The sequence below is a fragment of the Cavia porcellus genome, unplaced genomic scaffold (genome assembly GCF_034190915.1).
Source record: "Cavia porcellus strain 051 isolate PalLab524CR breed Dunkin Hartley unplaced genomic scaffold, mCavPor4.1 scaffold_10, whole genome shotgun sequence".
In the NCBI taxonomy this organism is placed as follows: Eukaryota; Metazoa; Chordata; class Mammalia; order Rodentia; family Caviidae; genus Cavia; species Cavia porcellus.
The window spans coordinates 34,577,879-34,605,589 of record NW_026947493.1 but is presented as its reverse complement, the minus strand read 5'-3'; the positions used below and the strand labels follow the sequence as shown (position 1 = coordinate 34,605,589).

Below are 27,711 nucleotides of genomic sequence, written 5' to 3'. Positions count from 1 at the left end.
AGGCGTTATCTGTTGTGTTTCTTTGTTCTTGTACTCATTCTAATTTAATCTTTATTTCTAAGCATTTTTCTTTTCTTTCCAAAGCATTCCTTATGTCAATTCATTTTTGAGATTTTTCCATTTTTATTTATGCTGTGCTCTCTTATGTCTTGTATAATTGCCTTGATAATTTTTAGTTTGTTTTGACAATAGAAGGCTGTACTTTCAGTGTTGTGTGCGTGTGTTTAATGTTGTGTAGGCATGTTTTAGTTTTTGATTTACTGTGCTATCTATAGACAGGTTATTCAGCTCCTTATTCTTTTATGTACTTTCTCTTTATGTAGTTGTGGCTTTTTTAAAATGTGAAATTAATTTACCTAAACTATCAGGAGCATAGTTCACAGCAGTGTTTCTAACTTCAGCGCTCCCTCTCCTTCTACTTCCAGGTAGCATTAGGGAAACGTGATAGCTACTTTCTCAGACATGTTGGCTTTCTACCCCTGTGTCCCCTTTTATTTCCAAATCATAAAGAAAAAGAAAACATTTTCTGATTATATTAACAAAAATATGTGACTCATAGGGGAAAAATTTTTAACAAGCTTTCAAAAGCAACAATTTGCATGGAACACAGAGAAACCTATCTAAGATTCCCAAGAAAAGAAAATGAGTCAAGGATTATGACATAAGCATAGAGGACATAGCAACATGTTAGAACTGAAAGAACATTGTTCCCTTGAGCCATTTCTGAAGAATATACTATGGAATAAGCTTTAGACAGTCAAAATAGCTAAAGAACAAAAGTTAAGATTAGTGATGAGTAGCACATGTATCAGGACTTACAAAATTAAGACTATGTGCAGATTATAAGAAAGAGTGCAGGGTGTGATGGCACTATCCTCTCAAAACACGGACTACAAGTGGAAAAAGCAAACACAAAAACATGTTTAAAGATATTTGAGTAGTACCTTCATGGCAGCAGCATTATCCTGAGACTTACATGTGAGATTAAGTAAATTAGTTATTACAAGATATTCTATCATCCCTATGTTCATATAATCAAGTGTATTAGTGTATAAGATAAAAGATACAGATTCACAAAATTTTAAGTGGAAACCCTGTGTTGTAGCAAGGGTTTTCAAGGGAATAGATTTAATATAGGACAGATAATTGATAGGATTACTTTATAATATTCACCAAAAAAACAAATGCAGGAGAGTACATATCTGTCCACACACTAGAGACCCAAAGAATGCAGCTGAGGGCTTGGATCCCGTGGCAATGGCCCATGCACAAGTTTAATAGAAGGCCCACTGGCACTGTCCTCCATGAGTCCAGTTGGAGGCCTACAGCCCAGGCCAATGTCTCATGCAGGATCAAGGATCCACACTGCAAAGGCTCAAAGGTCAGCAGTGGAAGTTAAAATGTCTGTACCAGCAGGCTGAAGGATCTGTACCAGCAGGCTGAGAGATCTGTACTAGAGGCAGGAAGCAATGCTCAAAGTAAGACCAGAGCTACCCTGAAAAGAACCGCAGCCATCCTCAGTGATAGTGAGGACCCAAGCTCCTCTGACGACGAGAACAGTAGAACTCATATCAGGAAAACCAGCACGATGAGTTCTCCAGGAGAATCAACAGTAGCATACCATCTTTCCCTCCAGTTCTCCTCGTAGGCAGTTGGCAACTGTCCTCTTCTATATCCAGAAGTTGAGCTGGGTGGTACAAGTTGACCATTAGTTAATCCATCACATTCTGTGATCCTGTATTTGAACCAGAAGTACCATATGAAATCATAATGCATTGCATACATGCAACTACACATGTGTGCACACACATAACAGTTGCTGTTTACATTTTATCCTGCTCTCAGGTTTATCCCTTAAGGTCTAAAAATGTTGACTAACCAAGAACCTACAAAATCCTTAATCCCTAGACTGTGGCCTTGATATGTTGACTCTCACTAAACAAATTAGAATTCTTTAAAATGGCTCATTCCAGGTCTGAGGCAGGAAATGTCTACAATAGGTTTGAGAAATCTTGCCATACCATATGAGAGAGAAGCCTCCAAGAAGTACGTAATTACTATACTCTCAATGAATCCCAAGGATATAAACAAGAACATTTCAGGAGATAAACATGCACCTTTTTATTTTATCAGTTAAGTATTTAAATTTAGATTAAAGATACCTACAGGTAATAATTTAAATACATGATTCAAACTATATTATTGCTTGCAATGATAAAAGTCTTTCAAATTGCAAAGTGATTTAAATTTTAAAATGCCTGCTAAGTGCCTCTATAGGTGATCTTTGTTACAGTACACACATTAGACTGGAGATTAAGGGTGAACATCTACTTTTGAAAATTACTGGCATATGCAATAAATGCTTTTTTTTTTCTTTTAGCCAATCATCAGCAAACCTTTGCTCAGCCCCTTTATGAACCCAAAACTACACTAGAGTGTGAAGCCACCAAAGGCTCATTACCCCTGCTTCCAGAACTCACCAGCCAGCAAGTCCTCAGCAAAAATGATGTGAGATTTTTTGACTCATAAGTCATTTGAGATTTCACACACCTTGGCTTTAAAATCAGGGGAGTAAATGACTGGCAAGGACAAAGGGGAAAAAGTGCTGAAAATAATTTGGAAGCACATGAAATTATAGAAGACTAAACACTAATGTCGTTTGAAAAAGAGCACCATTCTCCTTTTGGCCAACTCTTCTTGGCATCAATGGGCACTTACCAAACCTCTGAAGGCCCCTCATACTCCTGCCTTCCACCAATCCCTTGTCTTTCTGGATAGTGAGCCTCTGTCTCAGCCGGCTTTGGAGATTGTATGCAGCTCTGCTCAGGAGGCACCTGGTAGACCTGGGCTCTAGGACTCCACGATGATACAAAGTGTAGGGAAGAACACTAGGGAGCTGAGGCAAAAGGGACAGCCTTGTGGGTCAGCTGGTACAGGAGGCACCTGGTTTATAGACTGCAACAGGATTCAGGCTGACCACTGAAGCTGGCTGTGTGGTTCACCTGGACCCCAATCACCTCGACACTCTGCTGTTAAGACTGCTTTCTATAGCACTTTCCTGTTTTGCAAACTGGTAAAAGGTGTTTTGCTGATGATTGGCTTCAAAATCCCCTCTTTGCCTGAGTTGCAACAACGACTTCCACCACTGAACTTGCCATGTTTCAAGCACTAAGCAAAAACTTGTAAACACTTTTAATCCTTACAGCAACTCCATTTCATGGGTATTCTTATCACCATCAGATAATGACATGGAAATATTGAGGCCTGGGAAGTTGCTCAAGTTCACACAGGAAGCAAGTACTGCAATTACTCACCAGTGAGCACCACCAACACACTCAACATTTGAACTGGATGCACTTGGCCTCAGAGCTCAAGTTATTACCCCACTGTGACACCTGCTGGCACAGGAGCTTTGAAATACTGCCCACCTGGCATCCACCCCCACTTCTCACACCCACTTGACAACAACCATGGGCATCAGTATGAAAGTCCCAACCACCTTACAATGTCTTGTGTGCAGCTGGACTTGGACATGACCAATGTGCCTCTTAGAAGGCCCAGTTGGCTCAGGTTCTGCTCTGTGGGCCACATTTTCATCTTAAAAATTACACAAAAGCATCCTTCCTCCATGAGAGTCTTTGATTGTACATTCAGAAGCCAAAACATGGTAGCAGCCCTGTGCAACACTCTTAGCCTCACAGTGGTGGCTCTTGTCATCTATAACATAGGTACTTGTGATAGTAATAGAACCAGCCCCTCAGTGCACTACAAGCACTACAGGCAGTTCTGCTTGGGAAGTGCTTAGGCACAAACCCTCAGTCACAGGTCTCCTCAGGAACAGCCACACTCAGGTCAGCGCGGAAATATTTCACATAAATGTTTGACTTTCCCTTAGAAACTGAATCTTGGGCAACAAATAAAAGGAAAGTCACAAAATGACCCCAAGGAGCTCAGCTTCTAGCTACTGGGCTCATTTGCCACTGAATTTGAGTTCCACTTTGAGATTACTGAAAAGAAACCAAAATGGACCCCCAGAAAAAGGGAAAAAGAAAGAGACTCCAAACTATTTTTATGGTTTCTTTTCTCCTCAGAGTTTACTTTGATGCACAAACTGAGCCCTCATGGATTTGCTTCCTTGTTCTGTATTCCCCTATTGGGAAATGCTTCCAAAATGTCTAAGGAAAAAGTCAACCTTCACCCTGTTGGTATTGCTTCAGGCCCATTTCTCAAAACTAGCAGTAGTAGAGAGAATGAAGCATTTCTAGAATCACACCAGAAGCCATAAAACAGGAAGATCTAATGCCCCTCTTCCTCTTTCCTTACCCATCATCAGTTACTATAGCAAATGCTTTCTCTGCTGCTGATCCACAATCCTTCCCTTCATGCCATTAGCATTCTGAGTGGGTGCCTCTCACAAGGAAATCATCCGGCAACTTCTGTCGTACTGATTATGCTGAAGCAGCAGAGGGTTTTCAGTAACCACCTCTGACAAGCATTATTACATCTGGTAATTGCTGTTCTCTTGGGCAGCACTGAACAAAACAGGCTTGCTTATCACTGCTGATCTTTCAACCCCAAATCCTGGGATTGTGACCAATAGCCAACCAACAGCATCTACCAAACCCCTACATGGCCCCCATCTGGTTTTCTTTGTACTTAAAAGGAAAAAGGAAAACCTACCTCATGTAACATGATCAATCTATTCTTTTCTTCTACCTCCATAGGTTGACTATTACAAGTATTCTCCTTCTTAGAGAAACCCTTTAACATCCAGACTGCTAGCAGTGCTGACATTAGGCCAAGAGGGCAATTTACACTGACATGACAAATTAAGCCCTTTATCTTATTTTATTCCCTACTCTGCAAACTTTATTAACAAGATTCCACAGATGTGGTTTCTGTGATTACCACAATAGCTGATTTTCAGACTTTACCAAGTAAAAGCCTCGAGTACCATGATCTTATTTTTAAAGTATCATTTCATTTTATTCTCCTAAAAAGACAAGTTGGTGACTTTTACCATTATATTATATTTCAACAATACATATTTTAATGATGAGTAAACTGAGGCTTAAAAAATCAGATAAATTGTCCCAAATTCAGGTAAATATGATTTATAGCTCTGATATTTATCAACTATGTTCTATTATCTCCTTTGCCAGTATTTTTGTTTGCTTGGTTTTGGTTTCTTGAGACAGAGTCTCCCTATATCGTCATTCAGGCTGGCCTGGTACTCACTTTGTAGCCCAGAATGGCCTCGAACTCACGGCAACCTTTCTGCTTCCGCCTCCTGTGTGCGAGAATTACAGGCATCTGCCAGCATACCTGGCTCTTTGACAACATTTTGAGCAAGACTTAAACTCTCTAATTTTTCAGGAGATAAAGTTATGATCTGCACAGCAGTCAGCAGAAACACATTTATCTTTTTTCTTAACCTTCCCTTATTCATAGTTTTACTGGTAAATGTTTTCAGTACATAATGACTATATTTATCATGGGAAGTTGGTACATAATGCGTCTTAATTTTTTTTATTCCCTACTCTTCCCATCCCTCCCTACTCTTTCCAGCTACTGGTCTTGTTCTTATTTACAAAAACTCTACTTCCATTTATTTTTTAATTTTTAAAATTTTGTTCTCTTTCCCTTCTCTCTCTCTCCCTCCCTCCATCTCTGATTTCTCTTGCCATTTTAAAGGATTCTCTACATCCTACTTATCATTTATTTTGCTCTTTGTATTTGAGGTTTTTCATTAAGATAAACTAATATTTAAGTTTGTGTGTCTTACTTAACACACTTAATAGTTCATTAATGGTCTCAAGGTATATCCATTCACCTATGAATGCCTCAAATTTACCCTTATTTGTGGCACGATAGTACTCCAGTGTGTATAAACAGACATTATATTTATCCATTCATCTGTTGATAGACATACAGACCATTTCCAAGATCTAGCTATTATAATTTTTGCTGCTGTAAACATGAGTGTATCGCTGTAAAATGACTTTAACTCTTTTGGGAAGACACATAGCTAGAAAGGGAATAGCTGGATCAAATGGGGTTTCTAATTTTACTTTTTGAGGAATACTGGTGGTACTAGTTTACATTCTCACCAATAAGGAAGGATGGTTCCTTTTTCCCACATCTCAAAACATTAGAACCTCCCAAAATAAAAGACACAATCAGAAAACAGGCAACCAAAATAAATAAATATTTCTCAAAAGTATATACGGTCAGTAAATACACAAAAAATGTTCAACAGCTCTGGCAATTAAAGAAATGTAAATTAAAACAACAGGAAGATACCATCTCCCTCCAGAAAGAATGACTATCATCAAGAAATCAAATAATAACCAAATGTGTCTTTCCCAAATGCTTTCAGCACATGACTCAGTACTTTTGGCATGGACCCCAGGTGACAAAAGGAACCACAGACAGGCAAAATAGTGTTTTTCAGATGCAATTAGTAAACCCCTGGGGTGCTTCAGCATTTTTCAGCTTTGCATTGGCAGTGGGTGGATGGGTGGACAGTGCCCTAAAGTTTCCCTCTCAACTCTACATCAGCATCACCAAATTTCTAACAGCTAGAAGAATGAGGTTCATTACTTTACATCCTCCCTTTGGGATGGCACTAACTCATTTATTTCTTCACTTAGCTGATACGATAACTACATTCTTGCACATGAAAGTGAAGCAAAGAATCTCAAAATTCATTCCCTGATTTTTCTTATTTTTTGAGAATCTTTGAAAAGCCTTGAATGCTTCAAGTTAAGTGCCACCCTACAGCTGTGATTTAGCTGACTCAGAAATTACAGTCCATTACTGCCTGATGTTTTATGTTTTAGCCACTGGCCAGACATTCACACCTTTTTCCCTATCAAATGTTACTACCTCAACAAATAATAGGAAAAATGACTGACAACTAATTTATAGGCATGACAGCACAGTATGTTTACATTTTACAATAATAAGCACATCTACTGGTTTATAAATTGCTAATATATGGGTGAAGTGATCTAAAGACCTCAAGTCATTAGTGCTATGGTTTATGTTTTTAGCAAATGCCACTTCTGGAGGCATGAGCCAGTTAATGCCCTTGAACTACAGGAGAAAAAGTTGATTTCTATCATTGTATCTTACATAGCTGGTCCCCATCATGGGCAGCTTAGGTGTAAAAAGAGATGTACCGCCTTATAATTAGAGATCTTTTCAGCAGCACTTACAAAAACTTTTTTCATTAATTAGATTTTAACTAAATGATATTTTGTATCGTTTTCCTTTTCTTGGGAAAAGCAGGGTGCATTTGTATAATTCTATCTACTTTTCTGACCCTCCCATAAAAAAAACTGATACCAAAGGAACTAGATGATTTGAGATTTACTGTTGTATCCTCAAAAGTAAGAAGCTCTCTGGAAACAGAAGGAAAATAGTTTACCAAGGGCATTGACCTTCTAAGCTTTTCTATTAAAGTGAGCTCACACAGTGGGACTGCCATAAGAAAACAATTGCAAGACCCAAGTAAGATGTTTTTTTGCATAATCACTTGAGGTAATTCTCTCCACCTCTGGGTTCAGCAGCAATGTGCTTCTGCCTCCTCAGTGTGTAAGCACAGGTGATTGACGACCCATTAGTGACCAGTGCCAACACAGGAGATGATGGGACTGCAATAAAACCCAAAGTTTCATGGGGTTTCAACTTTGCTGTTAAAATATCATGAACTTCTATTGTAGGGGTAAGAGGAATAGGAAGGAAAATATTTGTCACGTGTAAATTATGCTGCAGACAATGGTGGACATCAGAAAGGTAAGTCTGAAGAGTCTGAAGAAATTGGAAAATACACAAAAGAAGGTTTTTCAAGTGTGCACACCTGACACTAACCCCTCACATCAGGCTCAAGACCTGCTGTGTCTTGGTGAGACAAAATACATGATGCCCAAAATGAAGAAAGGAAGGATCTACTTAGCTTACAGCTTTTGGAGGTTTCAGTCCATACTCAGTTTGTTCCAAGACAGGGTGGCATGGCTGAGGGGTAGTCATTCATGGTGGCCACAAGCAACAAAAGCAAAAAGAGCAAAAGGGGAAAAGCACACATCCCTACCTCCCTTATACTGTATGCCAGCTACCAGTCCCTGGGCAGGTGCAGCACTCACACCACCAATCCCAGTGCTAGACAAGAAACCAATCACAAACACTAGTCTCAGCCACCTCCATGACTACATGAGGCTTTGGGGGACACCCAGACACAAACCAGAACATGGTATGAGGTGAGAGTTGGAGAGGTGAATCACACTACACTTGTGTTCACAGACTCACTGCAATCAGCAGTCAAAGCTCTGAAAACTCCTGCAGTAAAGAGGCTTCTGTAACTTGGTTTCACTCTGTATTTCCTAATCTTATTTATCCATTGAAGCATTCTTTTTCTTGTTTAACACCTATTAAAACTTGAACTCAAAATTTTTTGGAGAGATTCTGCAACTCAAAGATGAAAACAAAGTGAAAATGGAGCAAAACAGGAATTGAGCCAGTGAGCTTGCTTAGCTGCAGCACAGGCTCATACAGAAATTCTTGAATTTTCAACTGGGGTAAACAATATTGATGCAATAATTCCTACAGGTAGGAAAAAGGACAAATTAAAAATACAAGCACAGTAAATGAAGTCTTGTGGGTCAGTTAATTTCCCTCTTCATCCAAGTTCCAGAGATCCAGCTCCAAAGATAAAGATTAATCTGTAACATATAAATCTGTATTTTGACCTATATCTAATTCGTACATGTAAATCCAAGTTGCATGGATACTTAGGTTACCAGATTACACAGGCCAAAACATAAGGCAGTTTTTGAAGCTATACACTTAGGGTACATCCGGGCTCATGCCTTGGATGAGCTGAGCATGCTGCACGCCATCCCTTCTGCACCTTCAGTGTGGGGCTCACCCGCCCAACCAGGAAGCCGTTAGTCTGTGGTTTTATGGAGGAGTCACTCATGGCTCACAGGGAATGGCTGCACCCATCATTCATTTGTCCCGCATTAGAACAGTCTGGTCTAGGCCCTAGGGATACAAGACAGTGTTAACAGAGTAAACTCCTATTCTGCCAGAGTTGATACGAGGAGGGGGTGCAGGGGGATACCCAGGCAGATGTCCCCTCACCTCAGCAGCCATCCTGACTACCTCCGTCCCTCTCCTTAGCCTGTTACTTTCCCAACATTTCTGGAGCACTCACTGTATTGAGCACTCCATCACTATTTGTCTCCCTGTCTTCCCTTGTACACACAATCCCTTTTGGAGTAGGGATAGGTTGGGTTTATCCTGCTAGGATAGTATTTTACAGGGACTCAATACCCAATGAGGATCAAACTTCAAGGCCATTGATTAGTAGAAGATTCTGCAGCAATAGCAACACGGTTTACAATGTGGCTTTACACCCTAATCACGTAGCATAAAGTCTGTACTTCTGTTGTAGTTCCTTGTGCTATCATAAAACAAAATGTTTGTCTTCTACATCTGCTGTTCAAGAGACAGGCTACCCAATGTAAGGAAGAGCCAGTGAAGAACCATACAGGGAAAGATCTAAGCTGCTAGAAAGGACCCAAGAAGTATACGATGACATTTGGAGAATACAATCAAAGTCAGCATCAGGAAGCACCAACCAAAACAAAGGAATCAAAGTAAATTTATAAAAACTCTTATACAATTCACCACTCATGACGTATTACTTTTTTAAAAACTCATGTCATAATATTAAAGAAATTAAATAAGATTAGTTAATGCACAACCTTTTAGCCTAGGACCCATCTTCTAGTAATCTTATCGCATGGTATTAATACAAAAGTAGTAGCAACTAACATTTATCCTCTTGCAAACACTGCCACCCAATCCATTCTACATTCTTATGGGCATAAAGACACTTAACGTTCACAATAACCCAGTGAGCCAGGTGTTAGTACCACCTCCTTGTGGCTGAAAATCTCAAGCTTCAAGTGCCATGCCTGTAACAAAAAAACCTCAAGTCCAGTAATTTTCCAGCAGCATTCCAGAATCAGAACTTAGAATCAGAATGTGTTTGCTTCTATAGCTGAGCTCGTCATGTCAAACAGAAACACACAATACACCTGTGAATCACATATAAACAATATATACATGTGCACATGCGCAAGCATACACACGCATGTGTTTACACAGCTGAGGCCACCCTCAAGGCCACACAAGAGGTCATTCAGGTTAAACAAGGCTATGCTTCGATAATGATGTAATGCGACCAGGAGCTGGAGACTGAGCCAAGCCACAAGGAAAAAGACACCCCAGGTGTGCCAAGGGCAAGGGGTCACAAATGTTGCAAGTGCAACAAATCTGGCGCTGCTGCCTGAGTCCCTGTGAGCTCTCTCCAACCCCAGGACCACCCTGTGCACTCATCGTGCAGCTGCCTGATGTTAAGCAGAGTCTGCCCCCATGAAACAACTACGATGAACGTGTCTCTACAACCATGAAACCTATAACCTTGGCCTTGACAAGACCGTACATTACTCATTATAATGTTTGTGAAAACCATTCACTCAGCAATTTCTTAAGCTAACTAGTACAGGCCTAGAAATAGATGAGTAATGGAACTGAGCAAAAATCTCTTTCAGCTCTCAAACAGCATTCTAGCAGTATCTAAAAGCATAAGTAAACAGTTATGCATACAGATGTTCCTCAAATTATAATAGGTTACATCCAAGTAAAAAGTTGAAAATAAGGCAGACATGGTGGTACATGGCTGCAGCACCTAGCACTGAGGAAGGTTGAGGCAAGGGAATGCAAAGTTTGAGTCCTGCCTAGGCAACTTGCTGAGAACTCATCCAAAATAAAAAATGAAAAAGGCCTGAAGCTCAGGACACAGCTCAGTAGTAGAATGACCTGGGTTCAATCCCCAATACCAACTAAACAACAACAACGAAGTAAAAAATGCATTTACACGTGCATAACCCACTGAACATCCAAGATTAGCAAGGCAGCTCTCCTGTGTGCACCCATTTTTTTTCCCCTTGTGATCGAAGAGTAGACCAGAAGATGTGCTCACTGCCACTGCTCAAAATCAACTGAGAACATAGGATAACATCTATTCCCAACAATCAAAATTCAAAATATGAAGCATGAGTTACTTACAGTTTCTACTGAATGCACGGTGCTTTCACAGAATCATTGCATCAGAAGCCCCAGTGAGGGAGAAACAAACAGATCTCTTAATTGGCAGAAGGTAGGCATTCCAACTCCCTGCTTAACTTCTTCCCAAGCAAGGTAGAACACCAGGTTTCACCAAACAGAAACCCTTAAAACACTCAGATATTTGGCAGCTACAACATTGGAGTCCCTTACTTTCTACAGACCCCAGGCATAGCCAGTGAGCCTCACCTGGTCCTCTCCATGTGGAGGCATCCTGAGATCAACAGCTGAAACTGCTGACCACAGAACCCTGGCTTGAATGTTGGTAGAGTGGAGATTGTTGTAAACCACAGCCTGTGGCCAGCGTGCTCAGGCAGAACCTAGAAGTGGAGTTCACCCAAGTCGCCATGTGTGCCTGTCACCATTCATCATATTTACCAGAGCTAGACAGTTTTTGGCAACAGATTCAATTTACGTGGTTAAAAGGAAGCTTGAAAATTTGGATTGTTTAATTAATCTTTATATATTTTGTCCTATTAAGCAGCATAGAAAATGTTTATAGCTCAGCTGAATGAATTAGCATTTATAATTCTTCCTTTGGCAAAGAGATGCAGCTACATCTACCTATATAAAATACTGTAGAAATAAAAATGTCAAATCTAGATTCCTTGGCAAGACAAGGGATTTTATAAGACTGTGGAAGTGACATGTGGCCTGAATAATATCTCTTACAAATTTATTGCGTTTCTCAAGCTGTAAGTATAACATGCTTAATGAAGCTCAACATTTGCAACCTGTCCCCGACAGAGGCCCACACAGTTTGCCTTCAGAATCCAGTGCCCAGCCCAGATTTAGAAGCTATTTGCATGCTAACATGCGCTCTGCACTCAGAGGTCATAGTCTACATGCTCAAAATCATCTACGAAAACTATTATGCCTTTTCAGAAATTAATGACCTACACAAGTTACCAATTTAAATATGTACTGCCTTAAATAATCCTTATGATATTTGGGAAACATTTTCTTGGATATGAGTAAGGTAAAGTAGGAATTTCACACTTTCAGATCTTTATCTCTTGAAAAACTCAAAAGAAGAAAACAGAAAATACCAACAAGATTAAAAGAAAAATGAAATCTGGCATAATTTGCCTATAACAGGACAATGCAACACTTTAAATTTATTTCTGTCTTTAGGACCAGAAAATAGAAACACTAATAGCTTCAAAATATTTGAGTCGTGGGGGGTGGGGGAATTAAGCAGCCACATAGTCAGTGTCAACTATTTCCTTTCATTCTTTTGTTTTTGCTTGAAATTAAACTTATCTTTCTCAAAATTCCCTATTCGCATATTTCTCTATGACTGATCTCTCTACTCTGGGTTTCTGGAAGTGTCATATGTTGAAAAGACAAAAATAAATGACAAGATATTATACAAGAAGAGCACCCTCTGTGATCTGCAGGCATCCAGCTGATTAAAATTTCCCATTCTTCTCCAAGCAAAATAAAATAAAATAGGTCCCCCATACAGTAAATTTAGCATATTATATAAAAAAATTCCAAGACAAGTGATCTCAGGGCTGGCTTCCTACCTTTTTTCTTCCTACCAAGAAACCCAGAAAACTTCATGAAGATTTAAAATTTCCTTATCTTACCAAAAAATTAAATTTGGCATAGAAATCACCGTGTCTTACAAGAACGAAGAAATGTACAAGAAACTATAATGGAACAAAAGGCTTATACCAGAGAATTAAGAAAGAAAACCAACTCTCTCAAGAAAGAGAACCAAGTCCTCACAGATTGAATACCAGGGCCACTGCCCCTTCAGGAAAGGTCTGCATTCACTGCTGCCACTTCCCTCAGTGCAGGCAGAGGACCCCAGCAGGCCCCGCCAGGCCCCAGGTTGTGTCCAAGACACATACAAATCTGCAAGTGCAATCTGTATCCAGAGAGATCTCAGTCTTCCATGACAACAAACGTGAGCTCCTGTTGGTAATACTAGAAGTAGAAGCTGAATTACTGCATTGACTCAATTTCATCTATGTACAGCAGAGGAGGAAAATCCAATCTCCCGTGCAGAAGAGACGCAGCAAGACTGCATCTCCGATTCTTGTCTGTGAAACAGTGCTTCTGTCACCTCTCAACTCAGACTGCACTGATGTTACCTGGTTACCACAGGGGACATATGGTAAAATCCAGCAGGGGGACAGAATTAAGTTAAAAAAAAAAATAAGCCACAGGTCTGTGTTCTTGGCGTTCTGATTTCATGTGTGAAATAAAAGGATTTAAATAAAGGACTGAAATTTCTGTGAACTTGTTAGAGATGGCTTCTAGAATAAAGTCCCCTCTTCAAAAACAGAGCCGATATTCCCATCAGAGGCTAGCCAAGGCCACTATATGGTTGTTTAAATCTTTTACCGCCTTTTAGTGGTACACTGGGCTACCAGTGATTTACACACTTTGTTTCTAATTCTCAGCACACAAGCACGTATTCCATGTTCCCATTATATAGAGGATGGTATAAAAACATGAGAGCTTAAAACCCTCCCACAGGAAAATGGTTAAGTCACAAAGATGAGATTTGAACCTGTCTCTGCCATACCATTGTGCTGAGAAAACCAACCTGGAAAACTGGAAAACCAGAGTGCATTCACTTAGGTTCAAGAGGCAGACCTCTGAGCAGACGGCCTTCATCTCCTCACCTGTAAAATCAGGGGAATGAACAAATCTCTTTGTACTCTGGCAGTTCTGAAAGCCCCTGATTCTACCAACCCTAGTGTCAGTGTCGGAGCTATAAGGGATAAATTTGGTTTTGGAAAAGTAATATAGTATTTCACAATTACCTAGGTGTTGTTTCTTTGTTTGTTCATTTTTGTTTGTTAGTATTGAAGATTGAACCCCAGGGCCCCATTGATGCTAAACATATACTCAACCCCTAAGCTGCACCCCAAGGCCTGACATCAACTGAAATAAAAGTGAGTTCACAATGGCTTCCCAGAACAAAGTCAGACCGACAGCATGCAAGCCTTTTCCACTTCACTCGCACTTCAGGGACAGAAACACACAATACTATTGAGGTTGCCAAGAAGGTGTGGAGAAATACTCCAGAGTCCTAGGCAACCACCAAGGGCTTTGGCTTTGCTTTGTGCCCTTGTAAAACTCTATCTCCAGTCTGTTGAGATTTACTAAAGAATGCAATTTCAATATCATAGGTGTCATGGTTTAGGTCAGTGGCCCTCAAGCCTCATACAATTATGTGTTTGTGATTGGTTCATTGTCTAGCGCTGGGATTGGTGGTGTGAGTGCTACATTCACCTAGGGGTGGAGCCAGGATGTGATGTAAGTGGGGGGGGGCGGTTGTGTGTGTCTCTCTCTTGCTAGTTCACACTTGCTATTTGCAGCAGCCATGAAGGGCTGCCCTGCCATGCCACCCTGCCATGGAGCCAATTGAGTATGGACTAAAACCTCCAAGAGCTATAAAAAATAAACCTTTCCTTCCCTAACTTTGGGCATCAGGTATTTTGTCTCAGCAACCAGTAAAAAGTAACTAAGACAATAGGAGACTAGATATTTGTCTTTGTTTCTTCTATCCCCAAGTCAACAGCCTTATAGTCAAATGAAGCAACCACAAATTAAGAAGACTAGTGACACTGATGAAGTTATTAAATGTTAACAGTTAATTCCCAGGAAAGGTTTATTCCCATGAAGTACAAGAAAAGGAACCAAACACCCTGGATATTTATCCAACTATGAAACACCTGAACCATAAAATAAGTGCATAGCACAGCAACAGAATGTTAATCTAAACCCTCAGTGCTTCCTGACATGAATAACACATTTGTGAAACCCACACATCAGCATGTCCCACAGTCTTCACAATGACCCTGTGGTACACCAACCAAGAGAAATGAACTGCAGGTTTCACCTGACTTCAGTGCTCTATCAGATTTAGCCACTTCCTGTAAGACTAAAAGCTATGCTTGGACTTCCTAAAACGATGAAGTAGATTATTGCAGATAACTGTTTGAAAAGCTACATCAAGTACAAATAACTTATTTGGAGGAATTACAGAAACATACCAAACCAACTTGGAGTCAAGAGGACACATTCCTAGAAACAATGGAACATCCTCGGAAGTGAATTCAATGTTCTGCACTGCCTTTCCACTTGGGATATTAGATAGTTCAAAAGCTGTGCAGAATTAGGTGGCTGGGAAGTTAAGGTCAGAGCTTCCAAGACAGTTACACACTTGAATACCAAGATCCTATGTAAAAACACATTGCAGAGAGGGTAACCGAACATTCTAAGGCACTTCTGTCTTCTTGAGGTTTGAAACTTATCTGGGTCAATATTCTAGGAAGAGAGACAGAAAGCTCCATAGAAAGCAGCAACCTAACAGGAGGCAGAAAAGGCCAGGGCTAGAGTGCTTGGGACAGAGTGCTTGCCTAGCATGCCTGAAGTCTGTATTTGATCCCCAGAACCACACACACAAAGGCAGAAAAGCTCACTGCTATTATCAGTTTCTGTGCTAGAAAGATAAACTCTGATAAACATGTTAGGCTTGCAGTCTGGACCATAGAAAAATGATCTCCTGGGTATAAGGACAAATCAGAAATAGATCAGCCATGCAGAGACTGACACCAGCTCCTGCCATTCAATCCCTGCTCCTCCACTAAGTGCTTTCCAGAAACTTAAGAAGGTCATTCCTGGAGACATTTATCCACATAGAGGCACCAGCTGATGTCAGCCATCTGCTCTAAAATTGCTAGCGTATCAATACATGGAGCCACAGGAAACAATCTCAGTGAGAATCTCAGTGATATAGATATGAAGTCATCAGACACAGATCTCAACAGTAATCAACCTGCTCAAGAAACATAACACTGTATTATAAATTTCACCAGAGAATTGTTCTAAGGAAAACCAAATAGTTCATCTAGAGCTTAGAAAAATCAAATAAAATTTACAACACAATAGATACACTTAATAAATTATCATTTAAAAGAATACAAACAAAATACAGAAGAGTGTGAGAGACATAGAATATTACAGAAATATTATTATAATCTATGGAAGTTTTGCAAATACTCTAGAAGAGAAAAGGACAGGAATCACTATTTAAAAACAGTGCTAAGAACTTGCCTTAAAAATAAGAGAAACTGAGTCACAAATTCAGGAAGGTTCAGGAATCCAGACAGGATAGATATAAAGAAAACCACACACACAAAACCATCATAGTAAAAACTGGAGAGAAGCAAACAGAAAAAAATCATAGCACCTAGAGAAAGAAGATGAATGGTCTTAAATGAAACATTAGTAACACTAATACAGTACTGTATTTTTTTAAGCCAGGAAATCATGGAAGCCAAAGGAACATGGAATATCTTTAAAGACCTGAAAGAAAGGAACTGCCAGTTTAAAAAGCTGTACCAAATGAAATATCCTTCAAAAATAAAAATAAAGGCATTTAGAAAGAAATCAAAATGGAAAGAATTTATCATTACAATTTCACTGAAAGAAATAGTAGTTTCAAGCACATGAAACACATCTCATATTCAAAAAATGCAGAATAAAGAGCAACCAATAAATTAAATATGCAGAATAGAAACCCTTTGATTGTACAACACATGAATTATAATATCATACAGTATGTTGTCTAAAATTAATTAAAGCAAAGTGAAACAAAATTATGACACAACAACATAAAAAATAGGAAGGGAAGAAAAGTGCTGTAAGGTTCTCAAAATGTTCATACAGTGCTAAAGTATTATCTTACACTTTGTCAAATATGCATTTTGTAATACTGAGGTAACCATCAAAAGAATGAAATAAGTTCTTAGTTGATAAGGTAAATCTTTAAAAATGTAAATAATATACTTGATTAAAAGAAAGTAAGATGGAAAGGAAAAAATAATAGAAAAGTTGGAAAGAGTGTGAAATGATATTATGACATTTTATTCCAAATACTTGTATAATTGTACTACATTGAAATGTATTAAATTTTCCAGTTAAAATTAAAAATTATCAGAATGGATTAAAAAATTAAAATTGTGCTACTTAAAAACATACAATATAAACAGAAAACTAAGTAAACAGTTGATTTGTACCTTACTGTCACAAAGTTCAAAAGATCAAAATCACAACTAATTGTGATCTCTCTGACATTATGGCAGAAATCAATAATTTACAAGAAAGAAAATTCCCCAAATGCTTATGAAGTCAGCAATATATTTATTTAAAAAACTGTAGAGACAATGAAGAAATCCCAGTGGAATTAGGAAGAATTCCATGATGGTTAATCTTATGTACCAACTTGAGTGGGCCACGGGGCGCTCAATGTGTCTAGGAGGGTATCTTAGATGACATTAGTATTTGAATGGGTAGACTGAGTGAAGATTCCCCTCGCTAATGCAGACATGTTAATTCATCAAAAAGGCTGAGCAAGAGGACTCTTCCCTGCTGGATTGCCCTGCTGCAATACCCTGACGTTAATTCATTCCTGCCTTGGCACTTGAATGGAAAGACTCATGGCATCGAGTCTCCTGGCATTTAGAGGAGGAACACACCATCAGCTCTCCTGATCCTTAGCCTTCAGACTCGCTCTACAGCAATACCCCCAGTCCTCCTGGTTCTCCAGCTCCACAAGAACAGTCCTTGTCAGTCTTCAGAACTGCTGAAGCCAATGCCTTACATAGGTTTTACATCTCTGAAGAACTCTAATACAAATAGTTAACTAAATAGTAAGTACAATAAATCACAATGTGCAATATTGCTAAATCCACGGAGAAAAATTTGTACCCTTAAATCAATGTACTGAAAATGAAAAAGAATGGAAATGAATCCAAGTATCCACCACAAGTTAAAAAACTACCAGGAAATTTAAACTTTTAATTAAAAATTTAATAGAAAATAATAAAAATAAATGTACAAAATAGAAAAAATAAACATTAATTGACAAAATTGTTTTCAAAAATCACTAAAAGAACTTTTGAGTTCCTAATAGGACTGATCAAACCAAGAAACACACACACCAAATATCTGCAGTAAAAATGACATTACAATGAACCCTAATAAGGTTACAAGATAATTTGATAAATAATCATATGCCACACATTTGAAACACTTATGTAGTATAAAAATTACCAAAACAGAGACATTGAGCCGGGCGTGGTGGCTCATGCCTGTAATCCCAGCACTCGGGAGGCTAAGCAGGAGGATCGTTGTGAGTTCGAGGCCAGCCTGGGCTACAAAATGAACTCAAGGCCAGTCTGAACTGCATAGCGAGACCCTGTCTCAAAAAGACAAAAATAAAAAAAAATAAAAATTACCAAAACAGAGATATTAAAATGTAAATACTCTCATAACTATTAAAGTAAATGTAATGTAATATATTGTAAGCTTTAAACCTCACACACAGAAACAATTCCACACCTTAACAAAGAATTCTTCCAAATATGGAAAGAAAAATAACAATATTCACAAACTCTCAGAGAACAAAAGAAAGAACACTTCACCACCCACTTACTACAGCTAGTATAAGATCCTTGCTATCCAGGTATGACAAGATATTACAAAATGAGAAAATATGAGGTTTTCATTCCACTCCTAAATGAAATGCAAAGAGTACTGGTCTTTATAGGGTTACATAAGGTAACTACTACCCAGTTTTATAACTAAAAATCCCAGATAAAATATGAAAATACAACAACAGAATTCTTCAAAGTAAAAAACATCAAATAATGGGGAAGTCAAAACATTCCACATGGGGACGCTTGGTGGTGGTACAGGCTGTTTTGGTTTGCTTCTACTTGGATTTTGGATTTTTCTATTTTTTAATGTTTTTTTGTTTGGTTTTTTGGTCTTTCACAACTTTTTTTTGAGAGTAGGTCTCAGTCATGAAGCAGTAAAGTTATGCTAGTGATTAAAATGTGAGTAATAACTCCATTTCTCTAGCTAGATAAATGATACAAAGTTGATTTTGGCCCACTAAAGAGGCTATAGGGAGCCCTAAAAGAGAGGAAGAAGAGGGAATTGTCTAATTTTATGAAACTGAGCAAATACCAAATTGATTCCTGAGTTATAAACACATCCCAATTTTCATAATGAGGCTTTAAAAAATGAACTGTTTTAGATACTGTATATACATCTCACAGCCTTAATTCTGAAAAATGCATATGTGAAGTATAGTCAAACTTGTATGACATAAACTTTGAAGCATGCACACATTTCTTCCAGACAATTAATGCACGTATGGGATCTATTTAAATTTATGCAGCAAGGCAGAAAGATCCATTTGAGTTGCAGAATTTGAGGAAGCTGCAAGGCCACCTCACTCTTTATAGGTTCAAAATTATAGATATATAAATTCATTTCAAAACCTTTCCTCTGGGTCAAGAGGCCTAGGATGTCCTGTGTGCCCCAAAGAGCCTAGAGATCCTTTCTCCTCAGGGTCAGCCATAAAGGCATCCTGAACTACTGCTGCTGTAATTCAAGGTCTCTCTCGGCAGACCTTCTGATCACTCACATGATGCTGGGTTCACAGGCATGCAGAATGTAAGAGTTACAGAGTCATGGAGGCTTCCATCAAAATTTCAAGGGAAAGCTTAGGAGGCCACATGGTGGGTTGCAGGTCAAAATTCCAGCAAACAGTCCCTGAAAGGCTTGCTATGCATGCAGCTGTGAGAGTGAAGCCAGCACTGCAGTGAAGATCCCAGAAAGATGAAGATGCCAGCAAGGTGCAACACTTACTTAACAAAGCTATCGACAGTACAAAAAGCCAGCCCAAGGGAGTGGCCATGCAGGATGCAGGGTGCAACCAGTGAAGCTGTAGGCTTGGGGTTACATAAGCCTTGGAAGCCCACATCCTACCATAGTCTGTTCTAGAGCTCCAGGATTTAGTGTTTCCCTGTTGGATTTTTCATCCTTGCTTTGGTTCAATCCCTTTTGGAATAGGAGTGCCTACCCTGTGCCTGGTCCACAACTGTACTTGGAAGCATATAATGTGCTCTTTTGATTTAAATAAGGGCTCACAGACAAGAGTTTATCTTGAGTGTCAGTAAGATTTGAGGCATGGACTTAGAGCAAATTAAGGACTGCATTGAGGACTCTTAAACACAGACTGTATACATTTGCATTGTGAGACGAATAGGAACTTTTAGGGGATGGGGGAATGCTATAGTGTGGATCTTGGATGCCCACCAAAGACTTGTGTTTTAAAGGCTTGGTTCCAACTTCGCATAATTGGGAGGTGGTAGAAACTTTAGGCGCTGGGACCTAGGGAAAGGTCTTTAGATAATTACAGATATGCCCTTGATGGCAGATGTAAAGCGTCAGTCCCTTTCTCTTCCTCTTTTGTTTTCTTGCCATGCAGTGAATGATATTGCTTTGTGATATGTTCCCACCATGATGTGCTTCCTGGTCCAATGAAATAAGGCCAACCAATCAACTGACACCTCTCAAACTGTGAGCCAAATAAACCTCTTCTTTTACATATAAGCAGAGTGTGCCAGGTATTTGTTACCGTCTCAGAGAGCTAATGCAAAGTAACCCTGCTGATTTGATGATATACACAAATTTATAGATTCAAAGAAGCTCAGAAGTTCAGAAATTTGGTAAAGCAAGGAAAACCTAGGCACATTGTCATTAAATGGCTAAAAACCATGTATAAGCAGAACATCTCAGGGCAGCCAACGCAATCCAACAAACACAGCCAGATGCACCCTGTGTACTTGGAGGCCACCACTGGAAACCCTTGCTTCCTTTGGGCAGCCAGCACTCACTGAGAGAACCAGACAAACACACTCTTTGTGCCAGCCACCATCTGGAGAATCCTAGTGCAGTCACGCAGACTGAGAAAAGAAGTAGCCCTGCCTCCACGCACCCCTCTCCATCAGGGAAGCCTCAGTGTAGCCACCCGAGTCTGGAGAAGACTGCTCCATGCCCTGCCACCTCCCTGAGAGGGTGGGTCCAGAGAAACCCAGGTGCTTGTCCCATTCCCCTACACCACAGAGGGACAGCCAACATGGGAAGTGCCTGGAGACCCCACGACCGGCTTGTTGGGAGGAACAGAAGAGAATGTCAAGATGAAGGAGCAAAAGGCAACCTCATCCTCCAGCGCACACAGAACAAGTCTGGGAGATATAGTCATGGAAAAAAATGGAGGTCACGCACTGAAATCTCTGAGAGGATAGCAACTGAAGTACAGAAACTACTTCATGAGACTGTAAAAGTAATCAAGATCAGAAATAATGTCTCAGGTAAAAGAAGAAATAACAAATATAATGAAAGAATTGCTGAGCATATTTAAAGAAGACATAGATAAAAAAAATAGGAACATAGGAAAATGATGGAAACCTTGAATGAACAATATAGGAAGGAATTACAATGCATGAAACAGATTCAAAAAGATGCCCAGGAAATTAAAAAGTCTATCAAAAGCTGGTGAAACTGCTTGAAAGAGGCTTAAGACAATCAGACTTTAAAGACAGGATAGCAGCTAGCAATTGTGAAAGCAAAGATCTCTTAAAAATAACAAGGAACCAGGAAATAATTGAATGGCTGCAAGATGACACAAAGAAAATAATTTAAGAGTAATAGGTATCAGTGAAGAAGCAGGGGTCTACATAAATGAAATAAAAAAGACTTCAGAAGTAATAGCAGAAAACTTCCCAAATATGGGGGAAAGATCTAGCATACACATAAGTAAGGCTTAAAGAACTCCAACTAGCCATAACCAAAATAAAGCTATACCCAGACATATAATAATCAAGTTCCAGAAATACAGCATAAGAACAGAAAATTAAAAGCTGTTAGAGAAAAGAAACAGATTACTTTTAAAGGAAAACCAATTAGAATCATGGCAGACTTCTCAACACAGACCATCAAGTCAAGAAGAGTTTGGAATGAAGTGTTTGAAATCCTGAAAGAAAACAGCTTGCAACCCAGATTGATATACCCTGCAAAACTATCTTTCAAAATTGATGTAAAAATAAGATAACTTTCATGATAGAGAATAACTGAAGGAATTCATGACGATCAAGCCATCCCCACAGAGAGTGCTAAAGGATATTCCATAGAGACATAATGATGACCATGGTTCCAGGAACAGCAGCACAGGAGGATTGTCAAACAGGACAGGCAATTGCAGGAAGAGGAAAAGTGGACGGCCAACAACAGGAGGATAGCATGGCAGAGATGATGTATGCTGGTTGTAACCATTAATGTAGATGGCCTCAACTATCAATAAAAAGAAACACAGGGAAAGTGGATCAAGAAACAAGATCCATCAATATATTGTATACAAGAAACACATTTAACTCACAAGGAAATTCATAGACTGAAAGTCAAAGGAGAGAGAACTGTTCCATGTGAGAGGAGATCAGAAAAAGCAAGGGTAATTTGCCCATCAACTGCAGAATGGATAAGAAAGATATGGTATTTTCATACAACAGAAAGCTACCCAGCTATAAAGTAAGATAATCTCGAGGCTCTTGTAGATAAATGAATGCAACTGGAGATCATGCTCATGGGTGAAATGGTTTGGACTTGTATGGGTGAACACCAAGTTATCTTCCTAGCATGAAAATTGGAGTTAATGGGATCCAAACAACACAACAAATATGATGAAATTCATAGAGGAAACACTTAAAAAGGGAAAGTGATAACCACTGCTAATTTCTTATTATCTTGTTTTGAATTCTAACATTGTTTTCATAATAGATTTGGTTTTATTCTGTCTTGTTTTGTTAGATTTTACTGTGTCTGATGGTATGGGCATCTAATTTGAAGATGATGAGATGTATTACAGCAACTATTGTTGATATCCTATTGATTGGTTTTGAAGTCCTATAATGCTTTCGGTTTTTGTTTTGATTGATTTTATTCTGTTTTGTTTTGTTAGATTTTGTTATGTGTGATGGTATGGACAGCTATTTTGAAGAAAAGGGGAGAAATTACAGTAGCTATTTTTCATTTCTTGTTCTCTTGCTTTGAAGTTCTGTATTGCTTGCATTGTTCTGTTCTGATTTGCTTTATTGTTTTGTTTTACTCTCTTTAAAATAAAAAAGAACAATCTCAAAAGTAACTAGAAAAAAACTAATACACATATATAAATACACACATATATATTATGCAATAATTTGAAGTTCACAAATTTCCCTTAAGAAACTATGAATATCACTCATTTTTTTTCCACTGTCACTCCAAAATTACATAGCTAGTGAAATATCCTTCTGAGATAAAGGAAAAACTAAACACATTCACAGCTGAAAGAAAATGAAGAGAATTTATTACCAGCAGACCTGCTGTGCAGGAAATGCTCAAGAAAGGACTTCAAACCCTAAGTAAATATTAATAGAGAAAACTTAAACCTCAGGCAAAAAGGAAAGCAACGGACATGGAAGCAGCTGGTGAAACGCAACACACAACTGTTCCTGCTTGTACAGTACTGCTGAGTTCCCTAAGTACGCGTGAGTGCTTGAAGTAAAATTATAGCACTGCCTACGGGGGCTTTCACGCCGTGTAAAAGCAATATAAAGGATGACTACAACACAAAGGTCCACAAGTCTATTTTACACGAAGCAGCACCAATATTTAAGTAAACGGTGAAAGGTCAAGTGCTTTCTCTAGGAATTAAAAAGTGGGCATATGAATGAACAAGTGAATCGCTTCATTAGAAAAAATATTTTCCTCCAGAATTAGAAAGTGTTCAGCACATCAATAGTATTGTTTTACAGAAATCTTGCTAGTAAGAATTCACAAATAATGTGAACCTAACTTCTACCAGTATGTTAATCCATTGAGATAGTTCGGTGTAGACTAACTCACACACACACATCAATTTTTACATTTCAAATAATCTCAGATAGTTCCCAGCAAAGGTAAAATACCAAGTTAGAAATAAAATACTATAGCAATGCCTAGTGAAAATGCCCACTATAGTAATCATAAGGTGTTCTGGTAATCTGAAATAGAAACGAAGCAAATAATAAAACCTTTACTCAGCCTGTACCAGCCTCCAGCTCTCACCTTTTCACTCTTAGCATTGGATGCACTGTACGCTGTTCGAAAATCACGGATTCACTGATTTTGTTACCTCTAGCTCAGCACTCAGAAGAATGCTTGTCATGTGGCAGTTACTCATATTTATGGTACAAATTAAAGACATCTTTCAGGGTGGTTGTGGAAATGAAATGAGGGAATAGGTGAAGTGCTTTGCCTGGAGCCTAGCACCGAGGAAGTGGAATAAGTGTTGGTTACTCAAATAGCAAACTTTTGTAAACGTACCCATATTTTGGTTAATCTTCATTTTTAAACAAACTTATTCAAAATAATTTCTCTATTCAGGGAATATTAGATAATAATTCATGCATCTAATTACTAAGGCTTCACTGAAAACCTGAAAAGAGCAATTATGTCTCAGATGTATTTACAATCTGTGTGATGAAAATAATTGTTCTATCAGAGCAGCCTGGCTAAAATGAAGCTGAAAGACAGACACATTCATAGCAGCCACCAAGAACAACCAGTTATTGAAATGAAAGGAGAAAACTACAATTTTTTCATATTTGCGACAGCCCATTGTATGGAACTTTTTGATCAAAATGCTTGAAATTCCATTAAAAAAGAGACAAGCAAACACAATTTTAGAGATTCAAAAGGCACAGCTAGCACAATAAATCCCAAGTGCAAAAACAATTTGAAGTTTTAATAGCATATTTATTCTCTAAGAATCTTTCACCTCATAAGGAAAGATAGTTCTTTTATTAAGAATTCTTAATTAATTGCTACCATCTTTTTAGCATGCCTCAAAATGTGCCCTATTCTACCAGGCTCTACGGATTATTAATTCATGTAATTATGGAGCTTTCAAAAGGACTGCAGCCAGCTGATAAGTCTACAACACATGTCTATCAATGTCAGCATTCTGAGATGGGTGCTGTCAGCAGTCCGCAAATAAGTCCAAATACTTGTGAAGGTCAGAGGTCACTGGCTTGTCAGAAAATATTTAACACTTCCCTTCTGTATGTGAAGAACAATTATCGTATCATCCAAAAAATATATAGTAGCCACCAAGAATGAGCAAATATCCCCCAGCTTCCTTTGAAAGAAGAGAAAACCAAAGGTTAGGTGTTTGATAATCCAAAACTACAGAGTTCAGAGAGAGTGAGTGATCACCTGAATGTCAAGACCTCCATAATGTTTCTGAGACATCTGAATCATCTCCCCAAATATGAGATGACGGCCCCAGAAAAATGAAGACGATGCCCAAAAACAGTGGAGAGAAGTTGCTAAACAGGCGGCAGAAAAAGATTAACACAACTCTTGAGAACTGATATGAGCCAGCTCCAGCTCAAACCCAATGAGTAAGAGGAAGGCAAGGAAAATATACAAGTTTTTAATATGGAGGCATGGAAATGTATGAAGGAGATCTTATATGGTGGAGAAGGTGGACAGTGAGAGAGGGAAATAACGACAAGAAAAGCAGAAGATGCAGTAACGCCATAGCAGGAAGGGGCCACCAACCAGGGCAACCTCCAGAAGCTAGAAAAGCAAGGAACGGTCTGTCTGAGAGCCCCCAGAAAGAACACAGCTCTGCCAACACATATTGGCATTCGGTATCCTATATGATAGGTCAGAGTGATCTCATCTCAAAATCCTGAATTTACGCCTGCAAAGATCTTTTCTCTGAATAAAGTAACACAAGTTCTAGGGATTAGGACTTGATATACCCCAGTAGTCAGGATCCCACCTACCTTAGGCTCAGCTGTGTATCTAGCCCAAAGCAAGGTGTGCAGCATCCCAGAGTCAACGAGAAGGGTCACTGCCATTGACTGATGTCACCTGTCCCCTGAAACCCTGCCCATTCCTTAGTCACTGTTATGCTGGTTGCTCTCCACTTCCAACACACACACATCCCTTCCCCGCTGCCTTGCTCATTCCTGGAATAGCTGGTTCCTCCTCCCCCCCCCCCCCCCGCCCGGTGCTCTGCGGGGCCCTGCTCATTTGGAAAGGCCATCCTGCCCTCCTGCACCAACCATGCTAACTGCTAACTCATTTTTACCTTCCTGTAGCACTGGTCTCTACCTGGAATTATTTGTTGTATTCTTATTTGTCTTCCCCACCAAACAGATGCTCCAGAAAACCAGAGACCTTCACTGGACTTGTCCCCAAAGCATCCTCACACACAAGCAGATGCTCACAAAAATAATAGTTTAATGGATGGTTTCCTGGTCTCTCACTACTATAATGCTTCTAGTACTGACTGCATACTAGCATCTTCCACCTGGACTCCTTTTTGACAAAAACAAAATAGTTAATGCATTATTTCTATGTTTCCTTCAAACGTGTTCAGTTAAATCACTGATGTTAAAAAGCTTTTCCAACCAGACAATTACAATGTGCTGCCTTCCAGCTGGAGTGCAAGAAGCCATTATGCTTTCTTTGAAATGCTTTTTTGTTACCTAATTAGTTTAAAATATTGATATTAATCCAGAAGTTCAATTATAGACCTAGCTCTCTACTGCTCACAGCCCACCCCTAAAGCTCTTGGGGGAACAATTGGCTGACAATCTACCCATGGAAACTTTAAAGGAAGGTGGGCTATTTCGACAATCATACAAATATTGGCTTTTGTCTAGTATGATAACAAGTACACATAAATTTGAAATATTCATCAAAACACAAATTTTTAATAATCACTGAAATGTGAAGAAGTGTATTATTCCAAGAAGACTGATATTAAGAAGCCTGGGAGTTGACAGTATAAGGACCCACCTCTCAGAACCTCTGATTCCTCCATTTGCAAAATCTCCTGTAGAGTGGGTATCATACCACTTCTACTCTGTCTCTGCCTTGTCCTGTGTCAGCCATACACTGACACACAACTATATTCACAGACAAGTACATGCAGGTGGCCACACAGGGCCAGAGTACACTGTTACTAAAAGGGTCAGAGATTCAAGAAAGGGAGGCCACTGATTGCTAAGTTTTTACCTAACAAAGCAAGGACACTGAAGAGGGAATAGGTCTAAGGATAAACGTGCACATGTGTACGTGCACACACAGATACTGTCTACTCTAATGATCGTTTCATAAAGGAAAGGATATTCTAAATAAAAAGAAGACCATGTTCAGAATAGAAAGCTTAGCCACTGAGCGGGGTATGTTTACATGTGTGAACACTTCCCTGCATTATTATTTCTCTAGTCATCTGGGACCAGAGGAAACAAATTTCACATCCACTGGCACTAGCAAGAATGTGTGAGCCAGCAGGTCTAAGAACTACACGTGTAAGCCCTGTCCTAAAGAGTGACAGATGATAAAGTACAAAGCTGTCTTGGTCCTCTTGTGTCCTCCAGGCAATGCCTGCCAACAGCGGGGACAAGAGAGACCTTAAGGTCTTTGGGGATGACTCCTAGAATGGGGATAGCAAGTTGCATGAATTTCTAATCTCAGTGTTTTGAGGAATCTCCATACTGATTTTCACAATGATAGTACTAGTTTACATTCGACCAACAAGGTAGAAGGGCTCCATTATTTCATCAGAGCCTTACCAGCATTTGTTATTATTTGATTTCT

General features: G+C 39.2%; 1 protein-coding gene across 6 annotated transcripts in view; it reads right to left on the bottom strand.

Moving 5' to 3' along the window:
- Cacna2d3 (calcium voltage-gated channel auxiliary subunit alpha2delta 3) overlaps positions 1 to 27,711 on the bottom strand; it is an 839,385-nt gene that overhangs the window by 722,449 nt on the left and 89,225 nt on the right. Inside the window, exon 1 of one of the 6 annotated variants that reach the window (XM_063257295.1) lies at positions 1,622 to 1,641. The exons of the other annotated variants lie outside the window; for them this stretch is intronic. Coding sequence (XP_063113365.1) covers positions 1,622 to 1,624 — 3 coding nt within the window. The 5' untranslated portion in view covers positions 1,625 to 1,641. Of the gene's footprint in view, positions 1 to 1,621; positions 1,642 to 27,711 lie in introns of those variants that run through there. 6 annotated transcript variants of the gene reach the window in all.